This window comes from Camelina sativa, chromosome 5 (genome assembly GCF_030686135.1).
Source record: "Camelina sativa cultivar CO46 ecotype springtype chromosome 5, ASM3068613v1".
In the NCBI taxonomy this organism is placed as follows: domain Eukaryota; kingdom Viridiplantae; phylum Streptophyta; class Magnoliopsida; order Brassicales; family Brassicaceae; genus Camelina; species Camelina sativa.
The window spans coordinates 40365533-40382430 of record NC_141884.1 but is presented as its reverse complement, the minus strand read 5'-3'; the positions used below and the strand labels follow the sequence as shown (position 1 = coordinate 40382430).

General features: G+C 28.5%; 6 protein-coding genes across 6 annotated transcripts; all 6 read left to right on the top strand.

Moving 5' to 3' along the window:
• The first annotated feature begins 329 nt into the window (after positions 1-329).
• Positions 330-876, top strand: LOC109133027 (putative defensin-like protein 119). The gene is made up of 2 exons (XM_019245558.2): positions 330-444; positions 563-876. Exons 1-2 carry the CDS (start codon positions 393-395, stop codon positions 742-744), a joined length of 234 nt encoding a protein of 77 aa, XP_019101103.1. The 5' UTR covers positions 330-392; the 3' UTR covers positions 745-876.
• A 1371-nt stretch (positions 877-2247) lies between these two features.
• LOC109133013 (putative defensin-like protein 119) lies at positions 2248-2788 on the top strand. Its single transcript, XM_019245544.2, has 2 exons — positions 2248-2387; positions 2507-2788. Exons 1-2 carry the CDS (start codon positions 2339-2341, stop codon positions 2683-2685), a joined length of 228 nt encoding a protein of 75 aa, XP_019101089.1. The 5' UTR covers positions 2248-2338; the 3' UTR covers positions 2686-2788.
• A 1289-nt stretch (positions 2789-4077) lies between these two features.
• Positions 4078-4586, top strand: LOC109133020 (putative defensin-like protein 119). Its single transcript, XM_019245554.2, has 2 exons — positions 4078-4181; positions 4302-4586. The coding sequence occupies exons 1-2, from the start codon at positions 4130-4132 to the stop codon at positions 4475-4477; spliced, it is 228 nt and encodes a 75-aa protein (XP_019101099.1). The 5' UTR covers positions 4078-4129; the 3' UTR covers positions 4478-4586.
• A 5314-nt stretch (positions 4587-9900) lies between these two features.
• Positions 9901-10248, top strand: LOC109133044 (putative defensin-like protein 119). Its single transcript, XM_019245575.1, has 2 exons — positions 9901-9949; positions 10070-10248. The coding sequence occupies exons 1-2, from the start codon at positions 9901-9903 to the stop codon at positions 10246-10248; spliced, it is 228 nt and encodes a 75-aa protein (XP_019101120.1).
• Positions 10249-15064: 4816 nt separating this feature from the next.
• Positions 15065-15607, top strand: LOC109133009 (putative defensin-like protein 119). Its single transcript, XM_019245540.2, has 2 exons — positions 15065-15198; positions 15318-15607. Exons 1-2 carry the CDS (start codon positions 15072-15074, stop codon positions 15494-15496), a joined length of 306 nt encoding a protein of 101 aa, XP_019101085.2. The 5' UTR covers positions 15065-15071; the 3' UTR covers positions 15497-15607.
• A 749-nt stretch (positions 15608-16356) lies between these two features.
• LOC109133043 (putative defensin-like protein 128) lies at positions 16357-16841 on the top strand. Its single transcript, XM_019245574.2, has 2 exons — positions 16357-16438; positions 16579-16841. The coding sequence occupies exons 1-2, from the start codon at positions 16390-16392 to the stop codon at positions 16749-16751; spliced, it is 222 nt and encodes a 73-aa protein (XP_019101119.1). The 5' UTR covers positions 16357-16389; the 3' UTR covers positions 16752-16841.
• The last annotated feature ends 57 nt before the right edge of the window (positions 16842-16898 follow it).

Genomic DNA, 16898 nt, shown 5'->3' with positions numbered 1-16898 from the left:
AAGATAACCAATTTGATTTTGTTCTTTGACAAAAAAGAATTACTTTGATTTTGTTACATTGGAGTAATATTTTATGGATCATAATCGAGAATGCATCTTGGACCATTTAAGGTATACAATTTTTTTTTTTTTAATTATTAGGTATACGTTGCTTATTGCATTCTTATTTGCTTTCATTATAATTGACTGCTGTATATATCCTTCCTATTCTTATATTCTCTATATCCTTCATATTCATATACTACTATTTTTGATGCTGGGAATTAGATATGCTAGTAATAAATTCTTAGTGTATATATATGACGTCTCTGCATGTGTACATTGCCATTAAGTCATTAACATTCCAGCTAGTTTCTTTTTTACTTTCATTCTTTTGTATAAAAACATCAAAGATGACTAAAGCCACAATTCATCTTGCTATCTTTATGATGGTCCTCGTTTTTGGTTTGTTTTACATATACCATTCTCTAAACATATTAAAATATTTATAATTATTGTTTGTCTCAGCATTTTTTATTCTATAAGAATTGTTTTTAAAGATTATGTTTTAAATATTTATCAGGGATGGCGACGGCTGAGTCGACGCAAGGACAAGAAATATGTCATGATATTGTAATGAAAGGTCAAACATGTGTCCCTAGCACCTGTGCCACTATTTGTAAGCAAAAATGGAAAGGAAGTGGCAAGTGCTTCCCAAACGGATTTACTCAGAGCTGCCTCTGCACGTTTCCTTGCAATTCTTGATTTATTTATTTATTGTTTAAATATTTCTAATCTATAAACATTAATAATAGTAATAAAAATAATATTGACGCGAAATAAACATAAACATGTTACGGTTTTCAATTTTATATAAATTCTGATTTCACCTTTTTATTTTTATGATATGAGCTATTATAAGCTAAGTGCATGTGCCATGTAGTGATAGATCATGGATAGAACAAATAATTAAATTAAATTGGCATGTTGCATAAATTAGAAAATTAATGGAACAAAAGAAACAATGATTTTACAGTGAAACAAACAAATCTTCAAACATAAATCTTTCAAAGTAGAATGAGTATTTATTTAATTATTATATCAGAAGTTTAAAAAAGAAAAAAAAATGGTATTTGGATTCAATTCTATTTTGTTCTATTTGAAGAGATTGCTTCTTCTTCTTCTTTTTTTTTCTTCTCATTATTGTTATTATTATTTTTACATCATTTGAACTTTGAAGATATTGCTTTCCAAAGCAAATGCTTCCATATCCTTTATCCCTTTGGCTTGTCAAAACATAAGCTTATGGCTGTAACTATCATCAATTATTTGACCTTTTTCTCTTCTTTCTTGCTAATTAGTAATTAAGATGATTAGTATTTCTAATGACATTTTTTTTTGCTATTCAAACATAGGATTGACTAATGAATCCATGCAGCTTAATTCACATGAATATCAGAATTGTAAGATAATCTATTTGATTTTGTTACGTTGTATATTTTATAGATAAAAATTTATGAGAATGCATCTTGTGGACCATTCAATGTGTACAAAAATTTGATGTTACGTTGGTGTTATATGCATAATGCATGTGTTACAATAATATACTCGATAATATATTGTATACCTTCGTTTGATTTCTACGTAGTGGGAACAAAAGAGACTTAAAATCTTTTATAATACTTGAAGATCTATAATTTATGATATTATTTCTATTCGATCAAATCACATAAAAATATTTTTGTCCAATATACCACCACCCCCACCCCACCCGATTAACCCATGTAGCTTATCTTACATGAATTTCAGAATCTTAAGATAATCAATTTGATGATTCTTTGTTCAAAAAAAAAAAGATAATTAATTTGATTTTGTTAAGTTATATAATTTATGGATAAAAACGCTACGAGATCTGCATATTCAATGTATACAATTTTTTTAATTTAAATCATTAGTTATATGTTGCTTATTATGTTCTTATTTGCTTTCATTTTAATTGATTTTGTTGTATATATCCAATATATTCATATATTTTTATAATGGGAAATAGATATGCTAGTAATAAATTCTCAATATATATATATACAACAAAATCAATTATATATATAAGAAGGATATATACAATATATGACATCTCTATATTTGTAAATTGCCATTAATATCCTGGTTTTTTTACTTTTAACTTTTATTTTGATTGATTTTGTTGTATATATCCTTCCTATTCATATATTTTATGATGGGAAATAGATATGCTAGTAATAAAAATTCTCAATATATATATGACGTCTCTACATGTGTACATTGCCATTAACATTCCTGGTTTTTTTTACTTAATTTTCATTGTATAAAATCATCAAAAATGACTAAAGCCACAGTTCTTGCTATCTTTATGATCGTCCTCGTTTTAGGTTTGATTTACATCTACCATTTTCTAAACATATTAAAATATTTAGAGTTATTGTTTTGTCTCAGCAATTTTTATTCTATAAGAAATGTTTTTAAAGATTATGTTTTAAATATTTATCAGGAATGATGACGGGAGAGACGCAAGGACAAGAAATGTGTCGTGATCTTCCAATGAGAGGTCAAAAGTGTGTCGCTCACACCTGTGCCACTCTCTGTAAGCAAAAATGGAATGGAAGTGGCTTGTGCTTCCCAAACGGACAAACTAAGGGCTGCCTCTGCACGTTTCATTGCAAATCTTGATTTATTTATTATTCGTTTTTATCAATTATTATCTTATATGAATTCTGATTTCACCTTTTTTATTAATATGACATGAGCTATTATAATTTTTGTTTTAACAAAAGAGCTATTATAATAAGCTACTACTTGAGCTTATGTGCCATGTAGAAATGGATTATGGATAGAGCAATAAATATATTCCATTGGAAATGAAAAAAAAAAATACAAAACGAAATAATAATTTTATAGTGAAACAAAAAATCTTCAAACATATACATCTTTCAAAGTGGAATGAGTATTTAATTATTATATTAAATCTTATGATAATTAACAACAAAATGAATGGGCAAAAAAACAATGAGTTTACAGTGAAACAAAAAAATCTTCAAACAAAAATCTTTCAAAGTAGAATGAGTATTTATTTAATTATATATCAGAAGTTTTAAAAAAAAATGGTATTTGGATTCAATTCTATTTTGTTCTATTTGAAGAGATTGCTTCATCTTTTTTTTTGGTCTCATTATTATTGTTATTATTATTTTTACATCATTTTAACTTTGAAGAGATTGCTTTCCAAAGCAAATGCTTCCATATCATTTATCCCTTTGGCTTGTCAAAACATAAGCTTATGGTGTAACTCATCAATTATTTGACCTTTTTTCTCTTCTTTCTTGCTAATTAGTAATTAAGATGATTAGTATTTCTAATGACTTTTTTGCTATTCAAACATAGGATTGACTAATTAACCCATGCAGCTTATTTTACATGAATTTCAGAATTGTAAGATAATCTATTTGATTTTGTTACGTTGTATATTTTATAGATAAAAATTTATGAGAACGCATCTTGTGGACCATTCAATGTATACAAAAATTTGATAATGTTGGTGTTATATGCATGTGTTACAATAATATACTCGATAAAATATTGTATACCTTCGTTTGTTTTTAACGTAGTGAGAACAAAAGAGACTTTAGAAGAATTCATCTATTCTTTTTTTACTAAAATGTTGCAAACTATAATCATTAAAAATAAAAAGAATTTTTTTTTCAAATATTTTATAATACTTGAAAAACTTTAATTTATTATATTATTTATATTCGATCAAATTACATAAACATATTTTTGAATCTTAAGATAATCAATTTGATTTTGTTACATTATATAATTTATGGATAAAAAATCTACAAGATCTGCATCTTTGACCATTCAATGTATATAATTTTTGTTTTTTTTTTTCAATTATTAGTTATATGTTGCTTATTGTGTTCTTATTTGCTTCCATTTGAATTGATTTTGTTGTATATATCCTTCTCATTCGTATCTTTTTAAGATTGGAAATAAATATGCTAGTATTAAATTCTTCATATATATATATATACGTCTCTACATGTATACATTACCATTAACATTCCTGGTTTTTTTTTTCACTTAACTTTCATTTTTATTGTATAAAATCATCAAGATGATGACTAAAGCCACAATTCTTTCTATCTTTATGATCGTTCTTGTTTTAGGTTTGATTTACACATCTACCATTCTATAAACATTTCATAATATTTGTATTTATTGTTTGTCACAACATTTTTTTATTATATAAGAATTATTTTAAAGATTATGTTTTAAATATTTACCAGGAATGATAACGGGAGAGACGCAAGGACAAGAAATGTGTCGTGATGTTCTGAGAGGTCAAAAGTGTGTCGCTCACACCTGTGCCACTTTCTGTAAGCAAAAATGGAATGGAAGTGGCTTCTGCTTCCAGAACGGACAAATTAAAAACTGCCTTTGCACGTTCCCTTGCAAATCTTGATTTATTTATTTTTTGTTTTTATCATTTGTTATCTATATAAACAATAATTATTAAAATAATAATAATAATGACATGAAAAAGAATAAAAATGTTACGGTATTCAATCTTATATGAATTCTGATTTCACTTTTTTTATATGACATGAGCTATTATATTAAGCTACCACTTGAGCTTATGCGCCATGTAGAAATGGATCATTTTTTTTTGGTAGGCTGTAGAAATGGATCATGGATAGAGCAATAATTAAATTCAATTGAAAATGAAAAAAAAAATACAAAATAAAACAATAATTTTACTGTGAAACAAAAAATCTTCAAACATACATTTTTCAGAGTGGAATGAGTATTTAGTTATTATATAAAATCTTATGATAATTAGCATGGTCTTCCGATTTTTAATCGAATTTGTTGTATATATCCAATGTTTTTTAACCCGGACAGGACCGGCCAACCGCGACCCGGTAGGTATTCCAGTCTGGATTACCTTTAAAAACCAGACAAATAAAAATCCGCAAAAAACCGGAAAAATCCGCTAAAAACCCGTGAACTGGTGGTTGAACCGGTAGGTCAGACCGGGGGTCGTATCAAATTAAAATATTTTATTTTTATCACATTTCAAACTCAAAGCAAATTAAAAATAAATGTTTTTATTATAAAAAAATCACTTAGTTATTTTATCTAATCATTTAAAAGTTTAATTTTAGCTGTTTAGTACTTAATTATGTATGTTTTGTTCATATATTTACTAGATGAGGACCCGCCCGATGTGCGGGTTTAAAGTTTTATAAATTAAATTAAATTAAACAAAAAATATATTAAAATTTGTTGTATGTTATATATAAATTTTATTTTTGTTATAATACACTGATTTATATCTATTTACAAATTTTTTTTATGTATGTTACCATTTAAAGTGTATTTTTTACACATAAATATACTCTGTGTTACTAAAATATTTTTTATCACTACCTAGAAAATATCTATATAAGGTTGTTCAAACAAAAAAAAAGAAAATATCTATATAAATGCATTAAGCCAACTATTTTTACTTTCCTTTCTGCATAGTTTTTTAATTACTAAAATTGTTGGCTCAAAAACATTTCGAATAAAAAATATAATACATAATATACTAATCAATGATATATCATCACAATAATGTATGATCACCATGGAGAAAACCTGGGCTCCGCCCTTATTTCTTATGGAGAGAACATTGCGTCCAACCTCCTCCACCGTGGAGAGAACCTTAGCTCCGCCTTCTTCCCTTACGGAGATAACCTTGCGTCCAACCTCCTCCACCTTTCTCTTTAGGGAGATAATCTTGTGTCCAACCTTCTCTTCCGTAGAGAAAACTTTGGCTTTGCCCTCCTCTTGTGTGGAGAGAACATGTTCACATCTTTTTGCTATCTCAAATTGGCTTGCTCCAACAACAAATGAAAGTAAAAACATTTTTCTAACGTTACAAAATCTTTTGATAGTACCTAATGTTAAATTTCCCAATGTATTCATGGAAGTGTCTTTGATACACCATGATGTAGCCTATGTTTCTGTAACACCCCAACCACCACCTTGCTTAGTGAGCTCATGTCCACTCTCAGTCCATGGGCCCACCTTCTATTCCCGACCCGTGGATCCACACATACTAGATGACCGGTTTGTTACGTCTAGGAGACTTTAAATACTTGTTTACCGATCCTACAAATCAACAAATGATCTTTTCCTGTGTTTTGTCCTCACTCACACAATTCTAACAATCACTTCAAGGAAAGTCACCCATCATGAAGTTCTCTCAGAACCCTTGACCAAAAAAATAAGTGCATTTTGGTGATATATGTGGCCAAATCAATTCTTTTAAATCTTTCCACAGTCAAGGGTGTCACCATCTTTGAGCTCCTATGGATCAATCAACAACGATTTATGTTTTTCCAATCTATATAAATATATTTGTTGTAAACTTGTGTTTGATTAACATATTTTATCCATCCATTAGGTTGATGAGTTTCTACTCGTTATCTCTCGTTGGGACTGAATGAAAAATAGTAACAATTATCTTTGAAAAAAGAAGAGTTTATGACCGACCAATCAATGTTGGGAAATTAGAAGAAAATTAATTTGATATAATTAAAGAAACAATAGAAAATTATAAGCAGGCTAATATATGAATCCCAAATAATTCAAAAAAAAAAAAACCAAATAAAAATACTACAATAAATTTTAAAATACAGTATTAGGAAAAAAAGACGCATATATTAATCTTTTTTTTTTGTCAACATATTAATCTTACCTATTCCTAACTGAATAAGGAGAAAGTAGGAGAAAATTTTGGTTAAAAAAAATAGGAAAAATTTACCTTCCCACTAAAAAAAAATTCCCAATTAAACAAACTTAAAAGCAGTGTTTTTGAATAAATTATTTGTTAGATGAAAAATATGAGACGATCTATGTTTATATAGAAGTGAGTATTTACAAAATTTAGAATTAATAACTAACAGTATATTTTCTTTAATCACTTTTTCTATATTTTTGTAGAATTAATAATTAAAATTTAAAAATAACTAAATCATATTATAATTTCGAATTTTATGATATATATACATACTAGATTAGGACCCGCCCGATGTGCGGGTTTATAATTTTAAAAATTAAATTAAATTTATCAAATAATATAAAGTAAATATTTTTAGTAAGTAAATAGATACACCGAGGTGTCCAATGTGATATTTGATGTAAAAGATGTGATTCTATGGTTGAAACTATTAATCATGTTTTTATTTTGAATGTCCTCGTTTGTGTGAAGTTTGGAATTTATCTCTGACTCCGGTCTTGTCAGAGGGTTTACCATATGAGTCGGTGTACTCGAATTTGGATTTTGTTTTCTGGAGGGACGCCTCTCAATAGAGTGATCCTGACCAACTTCTTCAATTACCATGAATTTTATGGGCAATCTGGAATGCCATAAAAAAAATCAAGATTAAGAGATAGAGGCGAATGATATAATTACTCAGACTTTGAGCGATAATTTAGCCTGAGAATAGGCGCTCTCTTTTACGGCAATCATGTCAGCTCCATCTTCGTATTCAGATGTCCAGGTTTTTTCACCTTGTTGTCAGATTGATGGTTCTTGGAAAGCAACCAATGTGTATTCATGATTGGGCTGGTGGTGTTGTGTTGGTGAGGAGCGAACCTTGTTGTTGGGGGTTAAGTGTCTAAAACAGAGCCTCTCCCCCTGCATTGGGAGTTAAAAAAACATTGTTGTAGGCCATTTAGCGGATACGTGTTGAAAGGATCGCTTGTCAACATTTTGAGACTGATTGTGCTGAGTTACTCACTATGGTGCAGTCTTCTGAATATTGGCCGTCCTTCTCCAACTTGTTTGATGAGTTAAACTCGCTAGAGTCTTTCCCACTATTCTCCATCTCTTGGATACCGCGTGCGTCAAATACGAAGGCGGATTGTCTTGCTCGTGCTTCTTGTTCTCTTATCTCTAAAGTTTCTTTTGTAAATCCTTTCCCTCCGGTTTGGGCAGCTAACCTTTTAATTGTTCGATTGAAATAAAAACAGTAAATATATACACTTTTAGTTAAAGAAAATAGATGTAGATGAGTTCAAAGTTATTAAAATAAAATAAAATTAACAAAGAATATATATTTAGTTTTTTCGTAAGTAAAAACAATATACAAAAGTAAAGAGATAAACTTTTAATTATTGAAAATAGTTGTTTTTTTTTTTGCTATAGTCTACACTACTACCAACAAATTTTCTTTATGAACACATTAAAGAGTATATTATATGTCTCACTACTTTAACATTTGTGTAGTTACAAAAACGCATATGTTAATCTTACATACTTCTATCTTGTATATTACAATAGCAGTCTTTTTGAATAAATTATTTGAATTTAGCCCCTCCCCCTGCATTCAAAGTTAAAAACGTTGTTGTGGGCCATTGAGCGGATACGTGTTGAAGGGATCGCTTGTCAACGTTTTGAGACTGATTGTGCTGAGTTACTTTTTCTTATATATATAAAAAGTAATATTTTTCTTGTAAAATTAGCAACTTAAAATAAAAATAAGTAAACAATAATATAATTTCGAATTTTATATTATATATAATTTCTTTATAATGATTTTTTTCTAAATTTTAAAACTGTTTAAATACTTTTAATAAAATTAGGTTTTATTTTCTCTATTTTACTTTTATATAAAACCGTTTATGGTAGGTTTTAAATTATTATATTTTTATTTTTTATAATTGACATGTGTCAACATCTGAATGATACAATTGACACATGTCACGATCTCGTTAATTAGTAATTTTGTCATCAAAGTTTATATAATAATATACATATAATCTCCTTACAATTATTTAAAAAAAAATTGTATTTTTTTTATAAATTCTGTAATTTTAATAATTATTTTTTTACATTATTAATATTTTTAAAAAAAAAATATTTTACTTTTGTTGTAATCAAAACTCCTATTAAATATAAAAAGTAACTTTTACACATGTCAAAATCTAAGACTGATAACTTAACACATGTCAAAATCTTGTTAATGACTAACTTTCAAAACCCAACTTTATATAATAAGATATAAAATCTCCTTATAATTATTTGTTTTTTAAAAAACCTTTTAAATTTTTATATTCTTTTGATAATTATCTTTTTACATTATTAATATTGTTTAAAACAAAATATTTTGTTTTCTGTTGAAATTTCAAATCTCTCTTATTATATTAACTTGTACACATGTCAAAATCTTGTTAATGACTAACTTTCAAAACTCAACTTTATATAATAAGATAGAAAAGTGTATGTTATATTCATAAAATGCAAATAAACCAATAAAATAATTGACCCGTAATTCAACCGATCCGACCGGTTGACCCAGAGACCCGAAAGACTTCTGGTTCACCTTCAGGTCCGGATTTAAAAACATTGTATATATCATTCCTATTCATATATTTTATGATGGGAAATAGATATGCTAGTAATATATATATATATATATATATATATATATATATGTCTCTACATGTGTACATTGCCATTAACATTCATGGTTTTTTTACTTAACTTTCAATTTAATTGATTTTGTTGTATATATCCAATATATTTATGATGGAAAATAGATATGCTACTAATAAATTCTAAATATATATATACAAAAAAATCAATTATATGACGTCTCTATATTTCTAAATTGCCATTAACATTCCTGGTGTTTTTACTTAACTTTTATTTTTAATTGATTTTGTTGTATATATCCTTCCTATTCATATATTTTATGATAGTACATTGCCATTGTCAATATATATATTCTCAATATATATATATATATAAGACATCTCTACATATGTACATTGCCATTGTCATTCCTATTTTTTTTACGTAACTTTTATTTTTATTGTATAAAATCATCAAAAATGACTAAAGCCATAGGTCTTGTTATCTTTATGATCGTCCTCGTTTTAGGTTTGATTTACATCTACCATTTTCTAAACATATTAAAATATTTATAGTTATTGTTTTGTCTCAGCAATTTTTATTCTATAAGAATTGTTTTTAAAGATTATGTTTTAAAATATTTATCAGGAATAATGATGGGAGAGACGCAAGGACAAGAAATGTGTCATGATCTTCCAATGAGAGGTCAAAACTGTGTCGATGACACCTGTGCCACTCTCTGTAAGCAAAAATGGAATGGAAGTGGCTTGTGCTTCCCAAATGGACAAATAAAGGACTGCCTCTGCACGTTTCCTTGCAAATCTTGATTTATTTATTTTTCGTTTTTTATCAATTGTTATCTATAAACAATAATAATAAAAATAAAATATTATTTTTTTCCTCAAAAAAATATTATAATGACATGAAAAAGGAAACAGAATGTTACAGTATTCAATCTTATATGAATTCTGATTTCACTTTTTTTTTGTATGACATGAGCTATTATAATTTTTTTTTTAACAAAAAGAGCTATTATAATATTTTTTTGAACAAAAAGAGCTATTATAACAAAATAATAATTTTACAAAAAGAGCAATAATTAAATTCAATTGGAAATAAAAAAAAATACAAAACAAAATAATAATTTTACAGTGAAACAAATAATCTTCAAACATATACATCTTTTGAAGTGAAATGAGTAATTTAATTATTATATTAAATCTTATGATAATTAGCAACAAATGGCACCTTAAATCAGAAGTTTTTAAAAAAATGATATGTGAATTCAATTATATTTTGTTCTATTTGAAGAAATTGCTTCTTCTTTTCTTTTTCTTTTTCTCATTATTGTTATTTTTTTTGTTTACATCATTAGAAGAGATTGCTTTCCATCTCCCCTTGAGGTGAGGGAGCCCTCTCCATGCTGTCAGGTTGATGGTTCCTGGAAAGGTTTGGATTCTTTCCAGGGTATGGGTTGGTGGTTTTGTAATGGTGAGGACTCGACGCTTCTTCTGGGAGCACGAAGTCTTAGACGTGTCCCGTCCCCATTACATGCGGAGTTACAAGCTCTGATGTGGAAATCATTGCGGGCAGCTGGGTTTGATTGTCAAACCTTCGAGACGGATTGTGCAGAATTGATAGCGGTGGTGCAGCTGCCCGAGGATTGGCCGGCCTTCTCAAATTTGCTGGACGAATTCTCCTTGCTCTGATCCTCCTTCCCCTCCTTCACCCTGAATAGGATCTCTCGTGAACTCAACGTCAGGGCAGATTGTCTTGTCCAGTCTTCAAGATCTTTACTTTTTGAAACTTCTTTTGTAAACTATTTTCCTCCTGTTTGGGCAACCAAACTTCGAGTGATCTTTTAATTTATTTAATATTTGGTTGAAAAAAAAAATTAAGCTACTACTTGAGCTTATGTGCCATGTAGAAATAGATCATGGATAGAGCAATAATTAAATTTAATTGGAAATGAAAAAAAAAATACAAAATGAATAATAATTTTACAGTGAAACAAAAAATCTTCAAACATATACATTTTTCAAAGTGGAATGAGTATTTAATTATTATATTAAATCTTATGATAATTAACAACAAAATGAATGGAAAAAAAAAAGAAACAATGATTTTACAATGAAACAAACAAATCTTCAAACATAAATCTTTCAAAGTAGAATGAGTATTTATTTAATTATTATATCAGAAGTTTTAAAAAAAAAATGGTATTTGGATTCAATTCTATTTTGTCCTATTTGAAGAGATTGCTTCATCTTTTTTTCTTTCTCTCATTATTGTTATTATTATTTTTACATCATTTTAACTTTGAAGAGATTGCTTTCCAAAGCAAATGCTTCCATATCATTTATCCCTTTGGCTTGTGAAAACATAAGCTTATGGTGTAACTCATCAATTATTTGACCTTTTTTCTCTTCTTTCTTGCTAATTAGTAATTAAGATGATTAGTATTTCTACTGACATTTTTTTTTGCTATTCAAACATAGGATTGACTAATTAATCCATGCAGCTTATTTTACATGAATTTCAGAATTGTAAGATAATCTATTTGATTTTGTTACGTTGTATATTTTATAGATAAAAATTTATGAGAACGCATCTTGTGGACCATTCAATGTATACAAAAATTTGATGTTGGTGTTATATGCATGTGTTACAGTAATATACTCGATAAAATATTGTTTACCACCGTTTGTTTTTAACGTAGTGGGAACAAAAGAGACTTAAGAAGAATTCATTTTTTTTTTTGTCAACCATTGGGCCATAACTGGCCAGCCCATTAGCCAAATTCCTACATTATTCGCAGGAACCGGGACTCGATCCCGGATGTGATGGTGATTTCTACAAATGGACTTACCTCCTGCCATTGCACTAAAGTCACTTCACCATCTATTTTTTTTATTATTATTTTTTTTATTATTATTAAAATGTTGCAAACTATAATTATTAGAAATAAAAAGATTTTTTTTTCAAATCTTTTATAATACTTGAAAATATGTAATTTATGATATTATTTCTATTCGATTAAATTACATAAAAATATGTTTGTCCAATACCACCCCCCCTAATTAACCTATATAGGTATTAATTTGATTTTGTTACATTATATAATTTATGGATAAAAAATTTACGAGATCTGCATATTCGACTATTCAATTTATACAATCTTTGTTTTTTTTTTAATTATTAGTTATATGTTGCTTATTGTGTTCTTATTTGCTTTCATTTATATTCATTTTGTTATATATATATCCTTCTCATTTGTATCTTTTTATGATCGAAAATAGATATGCTAGTAATAAATTCTTCATATACAGTAAAACCTCTATAAATTAATACTCTATAAATTATTAAACACTATAAATTAATAAATTTTGTTATCAATTGGTGACAGCTTGTCCTATGGGAAGGGTTGTTAAAGGGTGAGGGATCAGGGTTCGAGGAACGCCTGGCGCACCAATAACCTACTGGTGGATAGGGATATCCACAGTGATGGGTTAGGATCGATGCCCTGCAGGGCCAGCTTGGGTCTGTTGGGGGCAAGCTAGCGGTGGGCTAGTGGGGTCCGCGGGACGGGTTGTCACAGTCCCAAGTCGGGCCAGTGTAAAAATTAACAATATTCGATAAGATAATAAGATAATAAGTTTTTTGAAATCTCCATGTAAAATATGGCCCCAATAATATCATAAATTAATAATCATGTAAATATATATATATATTTTTTTTCGGCAAATCAACATATATTGATATCAGAGTTTACAAAATACAGAATCGATTCAAAACAACCGTTTACGCAAATATAGGAAATTATTACAATTTAGATGAAAGAGTGGAGAGTAACCATGCTATCTTTAGACTTATAGGCTAACAGATATGATCTGTTATGTCCCCCTTTCACATACTTTTTATTGGCTAACAACATATAGCTGAGACTCCAAAATGCTCTTGGCATAACTTTAGTTGATAGAAAAACTGAATTGTTGCTTAATGAATCTGGAATCTGTCTTCTGAAGGTTGATAGAGCATGCCATATTTGCCAATCAGAACACCACTGTATGTACATAGTCACCAAGATTCCTTTGAAATCCTTTGGAAGATGTAGTCCTCTTACCCATGTATGTCTTTGATGCCACCGGAATAAAGTTGAAAAGATTTTTAAAGGAATAAAGCAAAGGTAAGATGTCATCGAATCCCTATATCTCTCATTCTCATCAACGATGTTAATGAGACAAAAGCTAATCTCTTCAATTTGGTTTATCCGAATAAAGAGAGAATACCAATCATGTAAGATGAATGGTTCATGTCTCAGTTTATACCAGAGATAACAAAAGTGTTGGATTTTTCTCGACAAAGGGAGAGTTTCTGACCGGTAAAAGCAATCACCACCATCATCATCAAGAAGAGTAATTTTCTTTATTTTGAAACCACTTTCTCTAAAACTCAAATAAATAGACGATGAAGTGGAAGTTTCCGACCAGGGGATGCAAATAATATCACCATCACCAAATTTTGTCAACTTCTTCAATAATTGGAGAAACAAGGTCTTACCCACCGAGAAGAAGAGCAGTCGAGTGTTAGTGATGCAATTTAATCGGGAATTCATCTCGCAATCTTCTATCCCAAAATTTGTTCCGCCTGGATCCCAGATCTGGAACTGAAAGCCATTCCTCGATTTGATTGCGTCGGAGTTAAAAATCTGACGATGGTGATGAGGATCTCTTTCAATCGTTAACCAACGAGAACCGCTTGAAACGAAATTCAGCGGGAAAGCACCGCCACTGCTCCGATGATCTGGCCGGATTGTGGTCGGAAAGAAACTCTCACGACGGGAGAGAAGGACAAGTAATCGGATGATTGAAATCAACCAAATAGTTTTGGAAATCATTGGCGAGTATTATTGAAAATCAAATACTATACAAAGAAGGAAAAGCAAGGAATAAATAGCCGACCGACGCCGGAGAAGCCAGCGCCGGCCGGTAAGGGGAGGAATATGGAAGGTTTCTGAAGAGTTGCTTCCGGAGAGAGAACGGAGAGAAAACGGTTATAGAGTGTTACGTTTGATATATTGATGTAAAAATATATATATACACTGATATAATAGTGTATGTTTCTCCTAAAGCTCATTTCTATAAAACAATTGTAATGTTGTATTTTCAAACTATAATGATATCTCTAAAATATTCTATAACATGTCATACAAATAATTTAATTTTAAAGTTTTAATTTTTAGATATGCATCATTTACAATTTGATAATTTGACAGATTATTAAAATAGGAGAATTGATATTATTATTCATAGATTTGAATTTATGTATGTCATGTGTATAAGTCAATTTGTCTATAGTATTTGTAATTTATTGTCAATAATGATTTCTAGATATTACAAGTTCAATTCCTAAACCATAAAATTTATAACATCCGAAAGTTTAATCTTATTTTGCTATAGTTTTTTCAATTCATAATTTTAAAAATTTTAAATAATTAAAAATATATCTATAAATTATTAATTATTAATTTACAATATAAAATAATAATTATTAATTTATAGATAAATTAATATCACTATAAATTAATATAATATCTTGGTCCCAACATTATTAATTTATAGAGGTTTTACTGTATATATAACATCTCTACATGTGTACATTACCATTAACATTCCTGTTTTTTTTTTCACCTAACTTTCATTTTTATTGTATAAAATCATCAAAGATGATGACTAAAGCCACAGTTCTTTCTATCTTTACGATCGTCCTTGTTTTAGGTTTGATTTACACATCTATTATTCTATAGACATTTTAAATTATTTGTAGTTATTGTTTGTCTCAACATTTTTTATTCTATAAGAATTGTTTTAAAGATTATGTTTTAAATATTTATCAGGAATGATGACAGGAGAGACGCAAGGACAAGAAATGTGTCGTGATATTCCAATGAGAGGTCAAAAGTGTGTCGCTCACACCTGTGCCACTTTCTGTAAGAAAAAATGGAATGGAAGTGGCTCCTGCTTCCCAAATGGACAAATTAAGAGTTGTCTCTGCACGTTTCCATGCAAATCTTAATTTATTTATTTTTCATTTTTATCAATTGTTATCTATAAATAATAATAGTAATAATAAAATATTATAATGACATGAAAAAAGAATAAAAATGTTATGGTATTCAATCTTAAATGAATTCTAGTTTCACTTTTTTTATATGACATGAGCTATTATAATAAGCTACTACTTGAGCTTATATGCCATGTAGAAATGGATCATGGATAGAGCAATAATTAAATTCAATTGGAAATGAAAAAAAAAAAATACAAAACGAAACAATAATTTTACCGTGAAACAAAAAATCTTCAAACATACATCTTTCAAACATCTTTCAAAGTGGAATGAGTATTTAATTATTATATTAAATCTTATGATAATTAGCAACAAATGGCACCTTAAATCAGAAGTTTTTCTAAAAAAAAATGATATGTGAATTCAATTATATTTTGTTCTATTTGAAGAGATTGCTTCTTCTTTTCTTTTTCTTTTTCTCATTATTCTTATTGTTTTTTTACATCATTAGAAGAGATTGCTTTCCAAATCAAATGCTTCCATATCAATATCCCTTTGGCTTGTAAAAACATAAGCTTATTACGGATATAACTATCATTTTATTTGAATTTTTTTTTCTCTTCTTTCTTGCTAAGTAACACCTGATTGCTTTCCAAATCAAATGATTCCGATTCCATTTTTTTTTTGCTAGTCAAACATAGATTGTACATTAGATACGTATACATACAATTCATGTATATATAATTATATATACACATGTATACATTTTTTTTTGCTAGTCAAACATAGATTGTACATTAGATACGTATACATACAATTCATGTATATATATACACATGTATATATAGACATGATATTTACATGTACAATACACATTCTGATATATCCTGTTAAATCATTTTATGATGACTAAATTCACCATTGTTGCTATCTTCATTGTCTTCTTCCTAGGTTTGTTTAACATGTTTAACATTCTCTAGTATTATTATAAAATCAATAAGAGATTAATCAAATGATTTTCTCACGTTTGTACGCATTTTAAATTTATATTGAGACTTCATGTTTTTTTTTTTTATATAATAAATATGTAGGGATGGTGGCAAAAGAGACGCAAGGGCAACATATATGTCATCAGGTTCTACTAAATGACCATTGTGATGGACCAACATGCACAGATCTGTGTGACAAGAAGCTGCAAGGAACTGGCCAGTGTTACATGACTATTGACAAACGATTTATATGCCTCTGTAATTATTATTGCTGATCTTGATACCTTTTTGTTCTTCTTGTCTACCCATCAGGCATCAACCTTTCATCAATCCGTAATAACAATAATAATAATAAATATTAAAAATTGCTTGTTGCATAACCACAGTACTACAAGTCCTACAAGTAATGTGTAATCTTATTT